General features: G+C 35.7%; 1 protein-coding gene across 1 annotated transcript in view; it reads left to right on the forward strand.

Annotated features, from left to right (window-relative positions):
* AQR (aquarius intron-binding spliceosomal factor) overlaps window positions 1–18,109 on the forward strand; it is an 85,095-nt gene that overhangs the window by 56,425 nt on the left and 10,561 nt on the right. Inside the window, exons 25-31 of the mRNA XM_004578440.3 lie at window positions 2,770–2,905; window positions 4,314–4,523; window positions 5,426–5,563; window positions 10,528–10,599; window positions 11,580–11,767; window positions 12,416–12,587; window positions 17,754–17,924. Of these exons, the coding sequence (XP_004578497.3) occupies window positions 2,770–2,905; window positions 4,314–4,523; window positions 5,426–5,563; window positions 10,528–10,599; window positions 11,580–11,767; window positions 12,416–12,587; window positions 17,754–17,924 (1,087 nt within the window). The remainder of the gene's footprint in view (window positions 1–2,769; window positions 2,906–4,313; window positions 4,524–5,425; window positions 5,564–10,527; window positions 10,600–11,579; window positions 11,768–12,415; window positions 12,588–17,753; window positions 17,925–18,109) is intronic.

Consider the following 18,109-nt stretch of genomic DNA (forward strand, 5'->3'; position numbering starts at 1 on the left):
CAGATAAGCAGAGTTAACAGCTGAAAATATGTAATTCAATCATTATATACTGACAAAACCTTTGACTAAATTGATCATAGACACTAAAAGTGATATCTATGGCAATTTTCTGTATTCCAAAATCCACCAAATACTTAGGTTTAAAAAAACTGTTAGATTGCAAAGATTGCAAGGAATAACACACCATAGGTTATTTTGAGCTGTACATTCTTGATTTTGAAGTAACCAGTAGTGCATCTCTGAATTTTTCCCTTGTTGTATCTAACTTATGAAAATTGATTGTAATCTAAAATCTAGTTGCTCAGAATTCAGTGGGCATAAAGGTGGTAATGGATTACCTATATATACAGTTAATGTGCCATTATATTACAGTATCACTTACAGTTTTGTTTTTTTTTTTAATAATACAGGAGATAGGCTGGCACTGTGGTGTGGTAGTAAAGCCATTCATTCATTGCCTGGGCACTAGCATCCCACATGAGCACCAGATAGAGTTCCAGATGCTCTACCTCTGAACCAGCTCCCTACTAATATTACTAGAAAAGTAGAAGAAGATAGCCCAAGAGCTTGGGGTCCTGCACCCAGGTGGGAGTCTAGAAGAAGCTCCCAGCTCCTGGCTTCAGACAGACCTAGCTGCAGTTACTGTGACCATTTGGAGAGTGAACCAATGGGTGGAAGATCTCTGTCTCTCCATCGCTGTGTGTATTCTGCCTTTCAAATAACTAAATACATCTTTTATATATGTATATAAATATATGTGTGTATGAATATGTATGGAATAGTCAAAAAGAAGAATTTTCTTTTTTTTTTTTAAGATTTTTTTTTATTACAGTCAGATATACAGAGGAGGAGAGAGAGAGAGAGGAAGATCTTCCATCTCATGATTCACTCCCCAAGTGAACCGCAACGGCCGGTGCTGCGCCGGTCCAATGCCGGGAACCAGGAACCTCTTCCAGGTCTCCCACGCGGGTGCAGTGTCCCAATGCATTGGGCCGTCCTCTCCTGCTTTCCCAGGCCACAAGCAGGGAGCTGGATGGGAAGTGGAGCTGCCGGATTAGAACCGGTGCCCATATGGGATCCCGGCGCATTCAAGGCGAGGACTTTAGCTGCTAGGCCACGCCGCTGGACCCACGAAGAAGAATAATTTTCAAAATCGTTTCAAGTGCTACCAAAATATGGAGTAAAAAAATTTTGGAGGAAAGCAGGGCTTGTGGCATATTGAGTTAAGCTATCAGCTGTGACACCAGCATCCCGTGAAGCACTTGTTCAAGTCCTGGATGCTCCACTTATGATCCAGTTCCCTGCTAATGTACTTGGGAAAGCAGCAAGAGGTGGCTTGAATCAGTGGGCCCCTGCCTACCATGTGATAGTTTCTGCCTCTTGGCTTTGACCTGGTCCTGCTCCCCACCAGCCATTGTGGCCATTTGGAGAGTGACCTAGCTAATGGAAGATCCAACTCTCTCTATACAACTCTACCTTTTAAACAAATAATTTAAAAAAATAATTTTTTGCCTTGTCATACACAAGCCTAGTCCTGCATTTTGATAGTGGTAGCATGCTTATTTGATAAGACATGTTCTGTGTCATAATTAAAAGGAAAAATACTGGTTATTGTTTCATAAAAAAAATACCATTTTCTCTCAAAAGAGAAATTTCAAATCTAGTAGAGTACTTGAGAGGAAGTGATCATCCATAGTTTTACCACCCCAACACAATGTTTTGTTAGTATTTTTCTATGTTCAGCTTATTGGCAATGTCATGCAAAAATAGCTTGAGTATAGAACAGAATTACCTTCGAGAATGTTTGTATCTAAGTTGAAAAAGTCTTTATCAATATAGACCCATGTCATACCTGTTTTTAACTCTCGATCATTCTCTGAACTATTTATAGTAATGAGAAACATGATCTCTTGTCAAATCTTTAAACATGTGAGCAGCAGTGATTGAAATTATTTTAGTCTTGATATAAAACTTGAGAGTGGTATGGGACATATTGTAATTTGTAGGAAGAGTATGTGTAAACTTAGGAATCTAATTCTTAGTTGTACTGCTTTCTAAGAGTCTCTTTGAAAAAGGTACTACAGTGTTCTTTGTCCTTTAGCAAATACTTATGTAATTGCTGTATTTGGGTGCCAATCTAAAACCTGAAATTTATACATAATAAAAGTTGGTCAAATCTTTTTATGCCTTTTTTTTTTTAAGAATATGGAACAGCCAATCTGTATGTTCTTGACTTTGGTGAGATGAACCAACCAAATTACCGTATAATTGTTTCGTTCATTCGTTCCCATGACTGTCTTGGTATGAGGCTAAAAAGAGAGAACAAAGCAGAGATGCTGAGCCAACCAAAGCTTGAGCCAGAGGGTTTTTCCCTGTCTCCCCGTGGGTGCAGGGTCCCAAGGCTTTGGACCATCTTCCACTGCTCTCCCAGGCCACAAGCAAGAAACTGGGTGGGAAGTAGATCAGCCAGGACTTCGGCTAACACTCATAGGATGCTGGTGCTTGGAGGTGGAATATTAGCCAGTTGAACCAAGGTGCCCGCTTCTGAGCAGCACTTTCTATAGGGTGCACTTTAATTAGCTTTGATGTAAAGCCCAAGAAATATCATGCCTATTGTTAAATATAAATTATGTTATATTTTCGTTTGCTTTTTTTGGCCACTTAAACTTTCTTTGTTGTGATTTTTTTTTTTTTTTTGAGGTTTCCTGACAGTTTCCTTCAAAGGTTCTTTGTTACAGTTTTGTCTGTTTTCCTTATTGAAATTCATAGGTATGGAAGAGTTAATTATGTCCTGGCTCGAAGAATAGAACTGTTAGAAGAAGTTAAGCGATTGCAAAAGAGTTTAGGCGTTCCAGGAGATGCGTCATATACCTGTGAGACTGCGGGCTATTTCTTCTTATATCAAGTAAGATAGTATGCGTTCTGAAGTCATAACTCACCGTATGTAATATAGGCCTGTGTTGGAAACTGGATGGGTTCCCAAGAGTTTTTCTTGGAAGCTTGTTTGTTGAATAGATTAAATATATGTTACTGCTGAAGCTATATTTATGGATGTTATGTATTTGTGGTTTCCATTAGGCTTTGTTTTCTTTGCTAAATAATTTTGCTTGATGACTCATTCCGTAAGAGGCCACTCTTGCTACTGTTTAAATATTTCTTTAGTTTCTTGCTGTTGACAAGATTTGCAGTCCTTTTTTTAGTGCTACATGTAGAAATATAACTAAATATTTTAGCTACCCACTGGTATCTGAGTGCAGTTCTGCAAGTAATTATGTTAATCAGCTAATGAAGGAAAGCATATTCTTTCAAATCAGAAATAAATTATGTCTTAGAACTAATTACAAATGGGACTTTAAGTTAAAAATTATTTTGAATTCATTTTAAAGATATACTTTTGCATTTGATAAGATTAACTTTTTGAGTATGGAAGTTGAGAAATGGAAAGCAAAATAAGTAAATACAAATAAACTTTTAACACTTGGATTAATAATCATTTTAACTACATTTTTATGACATGATGAAAAAAGATTTTTATGTATAATTTTATTTGTTCTCTTTGTAGAAATGTTATTTGTGTGCTGTAGATATGTTATACATTGAAACTATTAAATTTGTATGAAAGAATAGGCATGTTCATTATAAGTAGATAGATGCAAAACAAGTTGCATTCAAAATAAGCAGCTTTTTGGTGGGTTTTTTTTTTTTTAAGATTTGATTTTCCATCTGCTGGTTCACTCCCCAGCTGGTCATAATAGCTGGAGCTGAACTGATCTGAAGTTAGGAGCCTGGAGCCTCTTCTGGGTCTCTCACATGGGTACAGGCTCCTAAGACTATGGGCTGTCCTCAACTGCTTTCCCAGGCTGCAAGCAGGGAGCTGGATGGAAAATGGGACCACCGGAATTAGAACCAGTGCCCATATGGGATCCCAGTACATGCAAAGCAAGGATTTTAGCCACTAGGCTACTGTGCCCAGGCCAGGAAAAACTATTTTAAAAATAAGGATTATTTGAGGCTGACATTGTGGCCCAGAGGTTAAAACAGTGCAAGGCGATGCCAGCATCCCATGTGAGTGCTATGAGAGTCCCATGAGATGGCTTGAGGTTCTTTCCAGTCTATGTTTTTTGTTGAAGAACTTTTGTAATAATAATGGTAATAATAATGGAATAATCTGATTTGTTTGAGGAATAGCTATATTTATTTTGAAAATTGGCATTTCTTTTTTCTCTAGCAGATCTTATTTTTATCAGATTTATTTTTTGTTGTTAACATAATAACTAGCTGGCAAAGTTAACTTAAAGTGCTCTCTCCTTTAGGTGATGTCTCGTTGGGAAGAGTATATTAGCAAAGTGAAAAATAAAGGTAGTACTTTGCCGGATGTCACAGAAGTCTCTACTTTCTTCCCTTTCCATGAATACTTTGCAAATGCTCCTCAACCAATTTTTAAAGGCAGAGTTTATGAAGAAGATATGGAAATTGCTGAAGGATGTTTCAGGCATATTAAGAAAATCTTTACTCAACTTGAGGTAAGAATTATGAAATTCTTTTAAAATTTCCTATAAAGGCAAAAATTTTGTCTCTTTTATATAATCTTTAGATAAGATCATGTGTCTACTTCTTTGAGCAGCATCAGACACATGGTAGAGGTTTGGTACGTATTGATCTGTAGAGAAAAGTGAGTGGATGAATAGTGGGTGCAGGAGTAATATATACAAAGTATGATAATAAAATTTTAAATCCTAGCAATTTTTTATGATTATGTAAACTAAAAAGATAAAACTGTGTTCCAGTGATAATTGTAGCTGCTTGGGAGGGATACAGAGGTGGATATATTGGGTTTCTCACCTGTATCTGTAATGCTTTAATTATTTTAGAAACAAACATTTTTACAACATAGATTTGAAGTAATATGGATAATGTCCAAGTTTGATAGATGTGGTTTAGTATCTCACCACTTCCTCTATTCTTTCTAGGCTAGTAGTGATTTCCTGCTGTTGGCAGTATGTGAGTCACTTGATTATTCTCTTGCTGCCATTTGAGCCCCTCAGTCTTCGAAGTAGTTATTTGCTTAAATTCCCATTGATAATGAGTACTTGAAATAGTTTCTTTTTTCCTGTAGGATCCTTAAGTAATACGGGTACAGTGATAGTTGTTATTTTACTTAATATTCTTGTTTATGTTTTAATTGATTTCCTTTAAACAAAAATCAGTCCAAGTTGTAACTTGAATATAAACTATTATATAGTTTATATACTATATAATATAGACTCAGTTATCTCCTAATAGTAATCAGCAGATTTGTGATTCATTAGCCTTAGTTTGTGATGTATTTGTGTGAATTTACCAGGAATTAAGTCTGACAGATTGCATGGCTCTGTGCGTAAACTGTTTTCCTAAAATGATGTTCCACCGCTCCCCACTCCCACAGGAATTCAGAGCCTCTGAACTGCTTCGCAGTGGACTGGACAGATCCAAGTATCTTCTAGTGAAAGAAGCCAAAATCATCGCTATGACCTGTACTCATGCTGCCTTAAAGCGACATGACTTGGTCAAGTTAGGATTCAAGGTAAAAACTTATTTTTTCATTAGTTATTCATCTTGTAGCTCTTTGTTTTCATTACCCTTGGAAAATGGCTCACTTCCTGTTGAAGTTCTTTCTTATAATTACTTTAAATCCTCTGTTTTAAAAGTGGATGTGACTGTCCCATTTTTATGTTTTGTGAAATTTCAAATTTTTCTTAATCTACTCATTCTAGATTAATTTGTCTAGAAATATATCTGTTATTTTAGCATAATCAGATGGTGGTGTAACCAAATTCTCACATTGCTAAGGTTTTATTTTTAGTATGTATCAACTTAAAAAATCTCCTAATAGAATTAAAAAATTTTTAAATAATATTTAAAAATGAATTTTGCCTGTTAAACATCTGTATGCTTTCATTGTTCATATATTAAATTTGCATCTAATCTCTGTAATTAGAAGATGAAACCCTTTGATATAAGGATATGAAACACTCTTATTTGGACTGAAAATGAAATTTTACAAAGGCTACATCATACGATAAAGACAGGAATATCAGTCTGTGATTCAGTTTAAGTGGAATGTCACATTTAGCAGTAAATTTGAATTTATGTATTTTTTGTGATTCTGCTAGTGAAACTGACCTGAACTGATTTAAAAACAAATCATTGAAATTTCCTGCAACTGCTTTATCTGCTGTTGTTTAAAATAGCTTTTTGAAACTTTTGAAAAAGGCTAAAGATTTATGCATCCTGAAGAGAAACCAGAGCATTTTGAAACCTTTTGAATTCCAAGTTTGCAGTTCATTTATTGATGAAAATAACAGGTGATTTTAAGATGTTATGAGCTCACTGAAAAATAGGTTCCAAATAAATCAAGGTGATATAATTGTTGTTGGAAGAAAGGTTCCTCAGTTGCAAGGTAGGACAAATAATAACTTATTAAAAGGTAGTGTGAACTTACTTACTGGTGTGAACTTGCTCTGTTGCATATTGTTACTGAGAATTTTTCACCCAAATATTTTGTTCTTGGAGCTGACACAGAAAATATATTTTTACATTGGTATTAAATCACATCAGCTTTAAAAGAATCAGAAACAATGTAGTCATAATTAGGGTTGTATACCTTCATGTAGTTTTCTACATGCGTTCTAGAAAACATTAACTTGTACCAAGTTTCCATTAACTAGTCTCTATATTTACATGATAAACATAGCATGAGTGCTGATAGGTGTTCTTTATTTTTAGTTTTGAAATTTTGTTTATCAAACTTGAGTTTAACAGGTTTATAGATCTAACATGTAATAGCTACCTAGTAGATAAAAGGCAGTCTCCCCTCTAGAATTATTGTCTTCATCTGTTTCCTTAGTTTTCTGTTAACCATCGGCTTACCATAAAGCATGAAATGTTTCTTGCATTTTATATATTCCTTTGCTTTCGTAGAGCGTGTGAAAGGATACATGGAGGGCAATACTGTTAAAACTTTTCCATGTCCAAAGAATCACATTTGATTAGCAAAGCTGGGCATAGATTTCTAAAATGGAAATAATTCTCCTTTGGAGTTTTGAGGAATTTGTTTACCTTCCTCTAAGCTTCCAGTGTGGCTATTAGGAGGCTCAAAGCCATTCTGATTTCTCAGTCTCTTTTATTTAATTTTCTTGTTTCTGTCCTTTAATGTTCTGACACTTCAGTAGGATTTCTTAAGATATAAAGACAGGATGAAGATTCATTTTGTTTTCATTTTTTTAGTATTTACTTACTGAAATAAATTCAGTTATTCGAAAGGCAGAGTTACAAGAGGGAGAAAGACCTGCCATTCTCTGCTTCTGGTTTATTCCCCAAATGTTCACAGAGGCCAAGATTGAGTCATCTTCCACTTCTTTCCCATGCTCATTAACAAGCAGCTGGACTATAAGTGGAGCAGCAGAACTGGAACTGGCGTCTGTAATGGGATATTGGTATTGATAGCAGTGACCGAACCTGCTAAGTCACAATGCCAGCCCCTGAAGATCTGTCAAGTGGACAGAGTACTTGGGTTACCCTGCATTCAATAAACAGGCATTAAGACTTGCACTTCATTTCCATTTTCTGTGTGGTACCCATTTCTAACCCTACAGTCTTAGCTGTGCCTGCTCTACCAAAGTCTCAATATCCTCTGCAGATGCTAAACTTTTTATCTTCTACTGGGTATGAGAGAATTTGGTTTCTTGAAATGAGAAAGCCTAAATGCTGCTCTAAATCAGTCCCCTGTACCCTTAAATTTCATTTTACAGTCTCCAGAGAGAGTGGCAATCATTCTATGTTCATTTTCCTACTTTTTAACAGATGCTTATATTTTTAGTTTGAATTTCTGTTAAATACCAATTTCTTTCTACACCAAGTTAAGTGGATCAGATTTGCACATCTGGAATTAAAAATATGTTAAATTGTAGAAGAAAATGTATCATCTTACTAATGATACTAATAAATGTCATCATTTGTTGCATATCAGTTATATGTCAAGTCCTTGTAGAATAGGCCCTTTACAGTGGTGTTTTTCACAGTTATGTTTTGTATGTAGTATCTCCATAGTTGAAAATTAAAATGCAAAGAAGACAATGCTGTATAGTCATAGCTAGTCAGTAAAACTAAAACATGGTATTATAAGAATCCAAAGTCTGAAGTGTTCTTCCTCTTATACTTCCCTAATTATATCATAGCAGCCACATTCCACTAAAGATCCCGTAGGCTGTGGTAGCAGTGGCTGTAAAGTTTAGAAACCATTTGAAAGGTTATAGAAGTGAGTATCTGGCTCATACTGTGGATTATCAAATGCCAAGCCCAGCATTTTAGTAGGGATTAGTACGGGTTGAATGAATGAATGATCTAGCTAATAAATACATAGAACAACTAAAGTAATGTAATAATTTTGCCTTATTATTAAAAATCTTTTTTTAAAGGGAACATTTAAATATATTTTATGAGTTAAACTGTATTAGGTTTTCAGAGATGTGTTTTCAGAAAGTAGTCTCTTTCAGCTGATTCTTTTGAGCTGCTCCCGCTTTATTTTGCATATTGTGTCTCTTATAGTGAGAGTCACGTATGCACTTTAAAAATATGAGCTCTTTCTTTCCTCTATTTGAGCTCTTTCTTCCTCTCAGCTCCCACCAGAATGAATCAATCACTGTAAGAGGGAAATTTGGCATCATAAAACTAAAAGAGAAACCCACCCACAAACCTAAACATTGAAGTAGTTTTAGTAACAATAATGGTGCTTAATTGGAATCCAGAACAACAACCAGTACTGGACAAATCCCGTGCTGCCTTATTTTAATGAAGATGAATGCAGTGGAAACCTGATATGTAAACAGTGTGCTTGAGTGAGGAGAATTAATGATGTATTTATAGTGAATATGCTGTCTTCCACTACCATGGGAAGAAAACTTTTAAAACTGTTAAAAAAGACACAGAACTAATTTTCACTTAGTGGGATCTGTAAGAATGAATTATACCACTAAGACAGAAATACAATATCATACTAAGTATCAATCAGGATTGTTAGATGTGGGGTGAAACATAAATAAATAAAACATACTGAGTAAATCTAGAAAACAGGCAGACAGGATAGCAACAGTCATCAAATAAAACATCCTTAGGTTAGAGAAACACTTGATTTTTCGTTCTTTGAAAAAGTGCAGTCCCTAACGTTACAAATATTAAGCAAGTAATACACTGATGGAATTGTAAATTGTGGGGCTGGAACTGTCATTCAGCTGATGAAGCCATTTTCTGTAATGCCAGCAACCTGTAGGGATGCTGTTTTGGATCTTGGCTGCTCCAAATCAAATCCAGCTCCCTGTTGGTGTACCTGGGAGAACAGTGGAGGATGGCCCAAACTGTTTGGGCCCATGTACCCAGATGGAAGTCCCAGAAGAAAGTGCCTGGCTCCTGGCTTCAACCGGATCCAGCCCCAACCATCTGCCTGACCCAGGCCCAGCCATTGTGGCCATGTGTAGAGTGCACCAGGGAATGTGTGACCTCTTCTCCCGACACACCTCCACTGCCCTGTCTCTTCTTCTTTGTCTCACTGTAACTGCCCTTCCAATAATTTTTTTTCTTTTAAGAATTCTAGATTTTGATGTTCCACATCTCAAAAGAACAGAGTGCTGAGATCAGTTTTAGATTAGAAGTTTTGAGAAAACCTAGATAAAGTAGATATTAAGCTGGAGTTTTTAAGGATGGGAAAAGCCATTCAGATGAAAACTGAAATGAATTTAGCATGTACGAAGAGCCCCAGGAAGAAAAATTTTTGATGTTTTTGAGGGACTGAAATTAGTCAGTGTTACTGAAGCCTGGTGAGCCAGGAGAAACAAAGTTGGACAGAAAGTTAAGGGCCAGCTTGAATACAGACTCTGTTAAGGACTTCTTTCCTAAGACAATAGGATGCCAGTACAGAATTTGAAATTAGAAAGTAGTATGATCCTGTGCCTGTTACATCAGTATTTTAGGGGAGATATTACTAGGGAAGTTACTGATAGTGATCATAGTGGTGACTTGGAGTAGAGTGATGATGATGGTGCTGGTAGAAAGTAAAAGGAAAGTTAATAGTATTGGGGCATATTGAAGATAAATTGACATGACCTTGATGATAGATAGAATGCATGGGGTAGTAGAAAAGTATATTGTTGCAATTGGTAACATTCATAAGGAAAAAATGTCCCCCATTACCTAGGGAACAGTTTCGTTTATAGTTGCAAACTCTCATTTTTACAGGATTTAAAGAACTAAATTAATACAATATGAAAGCTGATATACATCTCTTCAATGTAGGGCTATACTCTGAGATGGAAAGTTTGGATTAGAACAGTAGAAACAGACTGCTAAAAAAACCATACATTTTCTATTTGAATAGTTTGTTATTTTTATCTGAAATTATTTGGGATTCTTTTGGATTTTTGTTATGATTATGGTTATACAGTTGGTAGAATTTCCAGCTATCTTTTCAACAAGTGTTCTTTCTTTCTTTCTCAGTATGACAATATTTTGATGGAAGAGGCTGCCCAGATTTTAGAGATAGAAACATTCATACCTCTTCTTCTACAGGTAAGAAACTTAGGATCTGAGAAAAAGAAAGAATCTCAAGAATTCAGAGTGATAGTACCAGCTCTGCACAGTTGGGGGATTGGATTTAAATGGACACAGCTACATATTTTCCTATCTTTTATTTTATAATTTAAGCTTTTAAACATCCTTTTATTTATTCACTGGTTATTTTTAACTGAGAAATTTGCAGTGATGTCATTTTGGAAATTGTGGAAAGGAAAATGAATTATTTTGTCATGTCTTTTGTTAGAATTATGTAGAATTATGGTTGATGTTCATGGAGAATATAACTTAATATTGTGTCCAGATTTTTTAGCTAAATAGTGATATTTAAAAGCTTTCTTATTATCCAATATTGTTTACTACTAAACATGCTAAAAACAAAATAAGAAATTCCCAATGGAAAATAGACTATAATTTAAATAGTCCATACTAAATAGATCAATTGAATTCCACAAGTCATTTTTATAAGTTAGGTTGTTTGGAACTTGGTGTGTATTTTATCAGGATGTCTTTCAAAGATCATGGAACCATGTGGAATGTAGAGCAGAAGACTAAAGTAATAGTATAAGAAAAAAGATGCAGTTTTTACTGGTTTTAAGGATTGAAACTTGAGCTAAGTATAATCATAGATTTATTTTTATAACTTTTTCATCTCACTTCTTGGGTATTTATTTCTTCCTATGTATTTACCTAGTGCTCAGCTAGGTCTTCCGGTTTGGGATACCCTATCTGTTAAGGAAAGATAATTTCAGGCTTGCCTTTTCATTTCTTTCATTGGCTATCAACCAAGAGCAGTGATGCCCACAGTTAGTTCACAAGTCATTCTGTAAATTTTCCCGAATCTTCCATGTGGAACTGATGAATTTGTAAGTTAATGAAATGATATAATGATGAGCAAGTACCCATGCAAAAGCTCAGACACTAAAACAATAGCCTTTTGAGTAGAATATTTTGCTATTTCTTTGCTTTTTTTCCAGAATCCTCAGGATGGTTTTAGTCGGCTAAAACGGTGGATTATGATTGGTGATCATCACCAGCTGCCTCCAGTCATTAAGAACATGGCCTTTCAGAAGTATTCAAACATGGAGCAGTCACTCTTCACTCGTTTTGTCCGGGTTGGAGTTCCTACTGTGGACCTAGATGCTCAAGGGAGAGCCAGAGCAAGGTAAAGGAGACAGAATGAAATCACACACAGTAGCTCCATGATCTGAGTTGTTGTAAACATCTTACATATAAAATCTTAATATTCCATACTGTCCAGGAACTTGCCATCTGCCAATCTAAAAACATCTGCATTTTCTTCTGCATGAAAAATGAATTCAGCAAATAAATAGCTTTATTCAGAGATTAATTTAAATGACTGATACTCCTAAGGTTTCTTTTCACCATTCCTTCCCCTTTCTCCATGTCCTCAAAGGATAGACAGTTAATGTAATCTTGAAAACCAAATCAAAAAGTGAAGGAGGATACTGTATCAATTCCTGCTTAATAAACAAGTGTAACTGCATTTGCAGTTAACTCTCAACTTGTTCTTTGCTGAAGTCTTTCCTGGGTTTTGAATTTATGAAATAAAGATGGCATGTACCTCAGAGAGCACAGTAGAACTGTTATTTTTTACACTGTCTCCCAGTTTTTGGCTACTTGAAGTAGGCAAGCTGAGAATGAAAAAAAAAATATTGATAGAAAGATGAGCAAAAATGGGTGGCATAAAAGTTTAAAGGAGGAAAGGAGGCAGAGTTTCTTACAAGTCTTTGTATATTAAAAGAGATTTTACTTGCTAATCTTTGTTTGCATGGATTTTGTCTTTGAAAAGCTTATGCAACCTCTACAACTGGCGATACAAGAATCTAGGGAACTTACCCCATGTACAGCTCTTGCCAGAGTTCAGTACAGCAAATGCTGGCTTACTGTATGACTTCCAGCTTATTAATGTTGAAGATTTTCAGGGAGTGGGAGAGTCTGAACCTAATCCCTATTTTTATCAGGTAAGAGAAAAAACACGAAACTCTAGAATTTATTTTATCAATAATAATTTTGTCATTCATAAATCTTGCCCGACTTACCAGTTGCCTTTATCAGTAATGCTGAACAATTTGACTAGCCTTTGAAAAAAAGAAAAAAAAAATCACACTTCTACAAACCAATTTCAGATGAATGAAAAATGAAGAAAGAAATGGTAAACATGTAGAATGTTTCAGAAAAAATATTAGTGGTTATGTTATGAAGAAGATGATCTTTTTTTAATCCCCATTGTTTTTAAGTTATGATTTTATTATAAAGGGAAATTTTTCATATAGATGATAATCGATTTTTAGTTTCCTAAGAAATCTTCATACTATTGTCCCTAGTAAAATAGTTTGTATTTATATTTTAATATAACTGTTTGATATTATAGCACTCAATAATGTTTATGTGTACCTTTTTCTCCACATCTTCACCGGCGTTTGTGATTTTTTTGGATTTTAGATAATAGCCATTCTAACTGAAGTGAGGTTATGTTTCATTGTGCCTTTTGTGTGCATTTCCCAAAAGTTTTGCTCCTGAGCATATGGAAAAAGATCTTATGTTTTCTGCTAACGCAAATACCATAAAGAAAATTCTGATTTGACAGAAAATTTATTTTCCACATTGAACAACGATTTGAATTCAGAACATAGATAGTTGGTTGACTAGCTAGAAAGAGAGTGATGAAGGGTGGGACAAATAGAGGAAATATTTATATATTAAATATATATTTAAATGTATGTATATAATATATGAACATATAATATATAAAATATATAACATTCATATATAACCAATTGTATAATATATAAATATATAATGTATGAATTAGAGATCTTGAGTTGTTCATCAGAAAGCATCATATGTCACTGGCTTAAATGTATATATAAATGTATGCATCTTTTTTCATATTTTACATTTATTATTATTATCATCATTTTATGATACAGTTCCATAGGCTCCTGATAGTTCCGTTATCCCAGCCCCCGACCCCCCCACCCCACATAGTTCCTCTATATCATTACTAAAATATAGTTCTTCATACACAGTCCTGTGTCCATCATTGCAGGCATGGACAGTGGCACAGTACAGCAGCCTGTTGTCAGGATATAGTAAACAGTTTCATTGTAAATCCATCTTTGTCTGGAAGTAAAAATGCATGCTACATTGTATCCTCACATCTGGATATGTTAGTCTCCATTTCACAGCTCCTGGACATCCCCTCAAATGAAAAGTCATATTACAAAATCAATAATAGAAAGAAAACTAGAAATTTACAATGCTATGAAGTTAAATAACATATTACTAGATATGACAGTCTCCATTACACAGCTACTATACATCCCCTTAAATGAAAAGCCACAAAACAAAATCAACATCAGGAAGAAAAGAAATTAACAACACCATGAAGTTAAATAACGTGTTACTAAATGCCTAACGTGTAGCTGAAGAAATGAAAATCAAAAACCTTCTTGCAGAAAATGATGCTACTGTATGATCTATGAGTCACTGAAAAATTTAATCAGAAGAAAGTGTTTTGAAGAGATGAAACTAACAGAAAACAACAAAATCCATGCAATATAGTTTCTGCTGATTTTTGTTGGTGAAATGTGTCTGTTCTAGACAACAAATAGATGGGTTTTGTTTTTTAATCCAGTCTACTAAGCTATGACGTTTGATTGAGCTTAAGCCATTTATATTCAGGGTTAATATGTGTGGGTGGTACTTTGGTCCTGTCATTTTAGGAATGCGTTGTTCATTGGTTTAGTCTTCTGTTGTCATTTTGCTGTGATGTTCTTCACTTTTGCCTTTGGTTTTGTTGGGTGCTATTCCTCTTTCTCTGTCAAGAGAACATCTTGAACTATCATTTGTGGGGCAGGTTTGGGAGAGGCAAATTTTTTTAACTTTTCTTTACTGTGGAAGAATTTTATTTCATTTTCAAAGACAAAAGAAAGCTTTGCTGGATATGTTATCCTAGGCCGACAATTTTTTTCTTTTAGAATCTGGAGTATGTCACTCCATTCTCTTCTTGCCTGTAGAATTTCCTTTGAGAGATCTCCTGTGAGTTTAATTGGCATTCCTTTATATGTTCAATTGATTTTTTCACATGCACATTTAAGGATCTTTTCCTTATGTTCAATTGAAGAGAGCTTAATGATCATGTGTCTTGGTGAAGATTGCTTTTGATCAAGCCTGTTGGGAGTTCTGTGCCCCTCCTGCATCTTGTTTCCCAAGTCTTCCTCTAGATTAGGGAAATTTTCCTGTATTATTTCATTAAATATATTTGCAAACTCAGCTCTTTCTGCACGTTCTGGGACTCCCATAACTCTTATATTTGGCCTCTTTCAATTCTTGAATACTTTTTTTGGCCTGATCCAGCTCTGCTTCCAGCTTTTTGTTTGTTTCCCCCGATGACAGGAAATATCTTCCAATCCGGAGATTCTTTTTTCTACTTGCTTCATTCTATTTTGGAGACTCTTCACTGTACTTTTAATTTGCTCTACTGTGTTCTTAATTTCTGATGTATCAGCCTTGATTAGCTTTATTGCTTCCTTAAATTCTTTGAACTCTTGAATGTGCTTCTCATTGTTGATCAGAAGCTTTAAAATCAGTCTTACGAATTCTGTGTGCCCATTTTCTCGATGTCTTCCTCAGTTAACTCTGAGGTTGGCATAGGGTTTTGCTCCTTTGCAGGAGAGTTTTCAGTAATATTCATTGTGTCTTTGTCTCTTCTTTTGCTGTTGGTCATTGTACTTCTGGTTAACAGAGTCTTCTCCTTGGGGCAGGTTTCTAAGCTGTGTACCCACAGGTCAGGTCTACAGTTTGATTCTACTTATTGCAGTTGGTACACAACTCTTTGCTTGCAGCCTCTTGTGCCACAACCTCCAGCGAGTTCCAGGTCTCGGTTCTTATGTCAGATTTCCACTGTGGTCTCCACAGCCCCAGCTCTGGGCTCACCACTTTCCACCTCCTGTGATACCGTGCAGAGGCTGTACTGTTGTCTCTGCAACCTTTCTCCCACTTCCGATTGCAGCAGGTCCCAGGATTAGAAAGACACCAGGAGTCGTATATAGCTAGGTTGTTGGTGGCACTGATCTTGTCGGAATCTGCTGGCCATTAGGTCTGGGTGCCACATGGACCTATTCTGACCCGTACAATGCTACAATTGGTATTATTTTCCTGCAGGACCAGTGCAATCCACGGACCTCAGTGAGTTCTTGCGAGCTCAGCACATGAGCAGTTCACTGTTGTCCCCTGCAGTCCTAAAGCTATTCCCACAGTGTACAAAATGGCACCTGACGTACCACTACTAGAGTTCTTGATCTGCTGACCGTCAGGTCTAGACAGGTGGAACTTGTAGAATGCCACGTTGCTGCAGTTCACTGAGTCAAAAATGAGTTCACTCCCAGCTCAGTATATGCTCAGTCCTTTCCCTTGCCTTTGCCTCCTTACGCAAAATGGCGCCCAATTCGGCTCTAGGGGCCTGACTGGGCTGTGAAATCCACGCTCTTCTCGCACTGCCCATCTGGAATCTGCTGCTCTGTCTCTGCTCCTGGTCAAATCAAACGGACCAGCAGGACAGACAGTTCTTTGGGTTTACCTCCCAAGCTGCCAGTGAAAGTCCCTTCCCACCTGGTTGCTGGTGTAGTTCCGGCTGCTGCTGGAGTTCTGATCGCCATTAGCTGAATGCTGCTGGAATATCAGTCACTGCAACACCACACCGTTGTGCCCGCTGCTTTTCTGTGTCTGTCAGTCTCCAGGTATCCCTCTGCTGTTGTTCTGTCCTCTCCTATTTCCTGGAATGTGTCCTCTCTGCTTCATCCTGATTTAATGTTTCTATGTTCATTTAAACGTGTCCTTAACCTTCTCCACCATCTTGATTCTAAATGTATGCATCTTATGAAAATCTTATTTTCCCTCCGAATGTTTGATTAAAGTACGTAAGTCATGCTATTTATATACTTATAGCCTGGAAACAGATGTGACCTTTAAGTAATGTAAAAGATAATAGAACCTTGTACAAATTAATGCTGCTTCCTTTTTTAAAAAAATGTTGTTTCCTGTACAACCATATAAGGTGATTAGATACTTTCAGTATTCTGTTGATGTTTTCATTACATGATGGTTTTAGAATTTCTCTTTAGAGTCTGTTTTATTACCTAAGTCATGCCACAGTATTGTTCTGAAACATCCAGGTAGTTGCCTATTTTATTCAGGAAGCCTCACTCTGAATAAACTTTCAGTACTTTGAGAAATAAATATATTATTACATGATTGCAACTATTAAGCATGTGAATATTTCTGAAAAGTTGACAACACTAACTGCCCCCCACACAAAATGATATCTTTGAGGAAAAAAATGAGAGAAAAGGATAGATGTTAAATGAGTGAAAGCCAGAAATTTGAAGAGAGTTTCACTTATTTGAAGTAGGTTCCACGATGTTTGTTAAGATAGAATTCATTCACCCTGTTTTGCTGTTAATAAAACCAAAATCTTTTAGTAACATACCAAATTGGACAACGTTTATTTTACAGATGAATTTTCAAAGAAATTGATTCTATTTGTTCAGATCTGGTTGCATAAGTCTTGCCAAAATCACAAGAAATGTTGGAAACTAGATTTTTTTTAGTTTTGGTTTCTATTATAGTCATTTCTATGATTTTCAATTTGTTCTTTTATTTATATCAAGAGGTGGTACTTAGTGTAATGTAGTTTATAACTTACAGAAAATACAAAGGTTTATGTAGTCAGAAGTTTTGTTTTGTCTCCCATATTCAAAAGAACTAGAAATTTGTAATAAAAGATAATAGATTTTTGTGCCACCGAGAACCAGAAAATAAATGATATTGCTGAAAGTCTTGTAATTTTATTGCCTTTGCAAGAAATACGGATTTTTATGTTTTTTTTTTTTATTGTGTTTGTGTTATTGTACATTTGTCTCTGATCTGGTTCTTGTCAGTTTTCACTGAAGATAACTCAGTTTTCTGAGATGCTCACTGGATCAAGTTATTAGTTCTTCAACACCTGTAGTGTGTAGTAAGTTAATAAATAATACCAGATAAGTCATTTTCTTTACAAAGTGGGAAGAAACTTTATGTTTAAGAAAAAGCAGTAAATGCACAGTCTGATTATGTTTGCTTTACAGAATCTTGGAGAGGCAGAGTATGTGGTGGCACTTTTTATGTACATGTGCTTACTGGGATACCCTGCTGACAAGATCAGTATTCTGACAACATACAATGGGCAAAAGCATCTTATTCGTGACATCATCAATAGACGATGTGGGAATAATCCATTGATTGGGAGACCAAATAAGGTAATTCTATAAATGTAGTATGTCCTCTTATTTGACATTTTGGCAAAGTAGAAAGCTTTATCTTTATTATGAGTTATTTAAATTGTTCTACTTTATCTTTTGGTTATCTTCCTTTCACAAATGTGAGAAAATGAAACAATAGGAACTATAAATAATCCTGGCAGCCCTATCTGACAGTCTTACTG

The sequence above is a fragment of the Ochotona princeps genome, chromosome 6, assembly GCF_030435755.1.
Source record: "Ochotona princeps isolate mOchPri1 chromosome 6, mOchPri1.hap1, whole genome shotgun sequence".
Taxonomy (NCBI): domain Eukaryota; kingdom Metazoa; phylum Chordata; class Mammalia; order Lagomorpha; family Ochotonidae; genus Ochotona; species Ochotona princeps.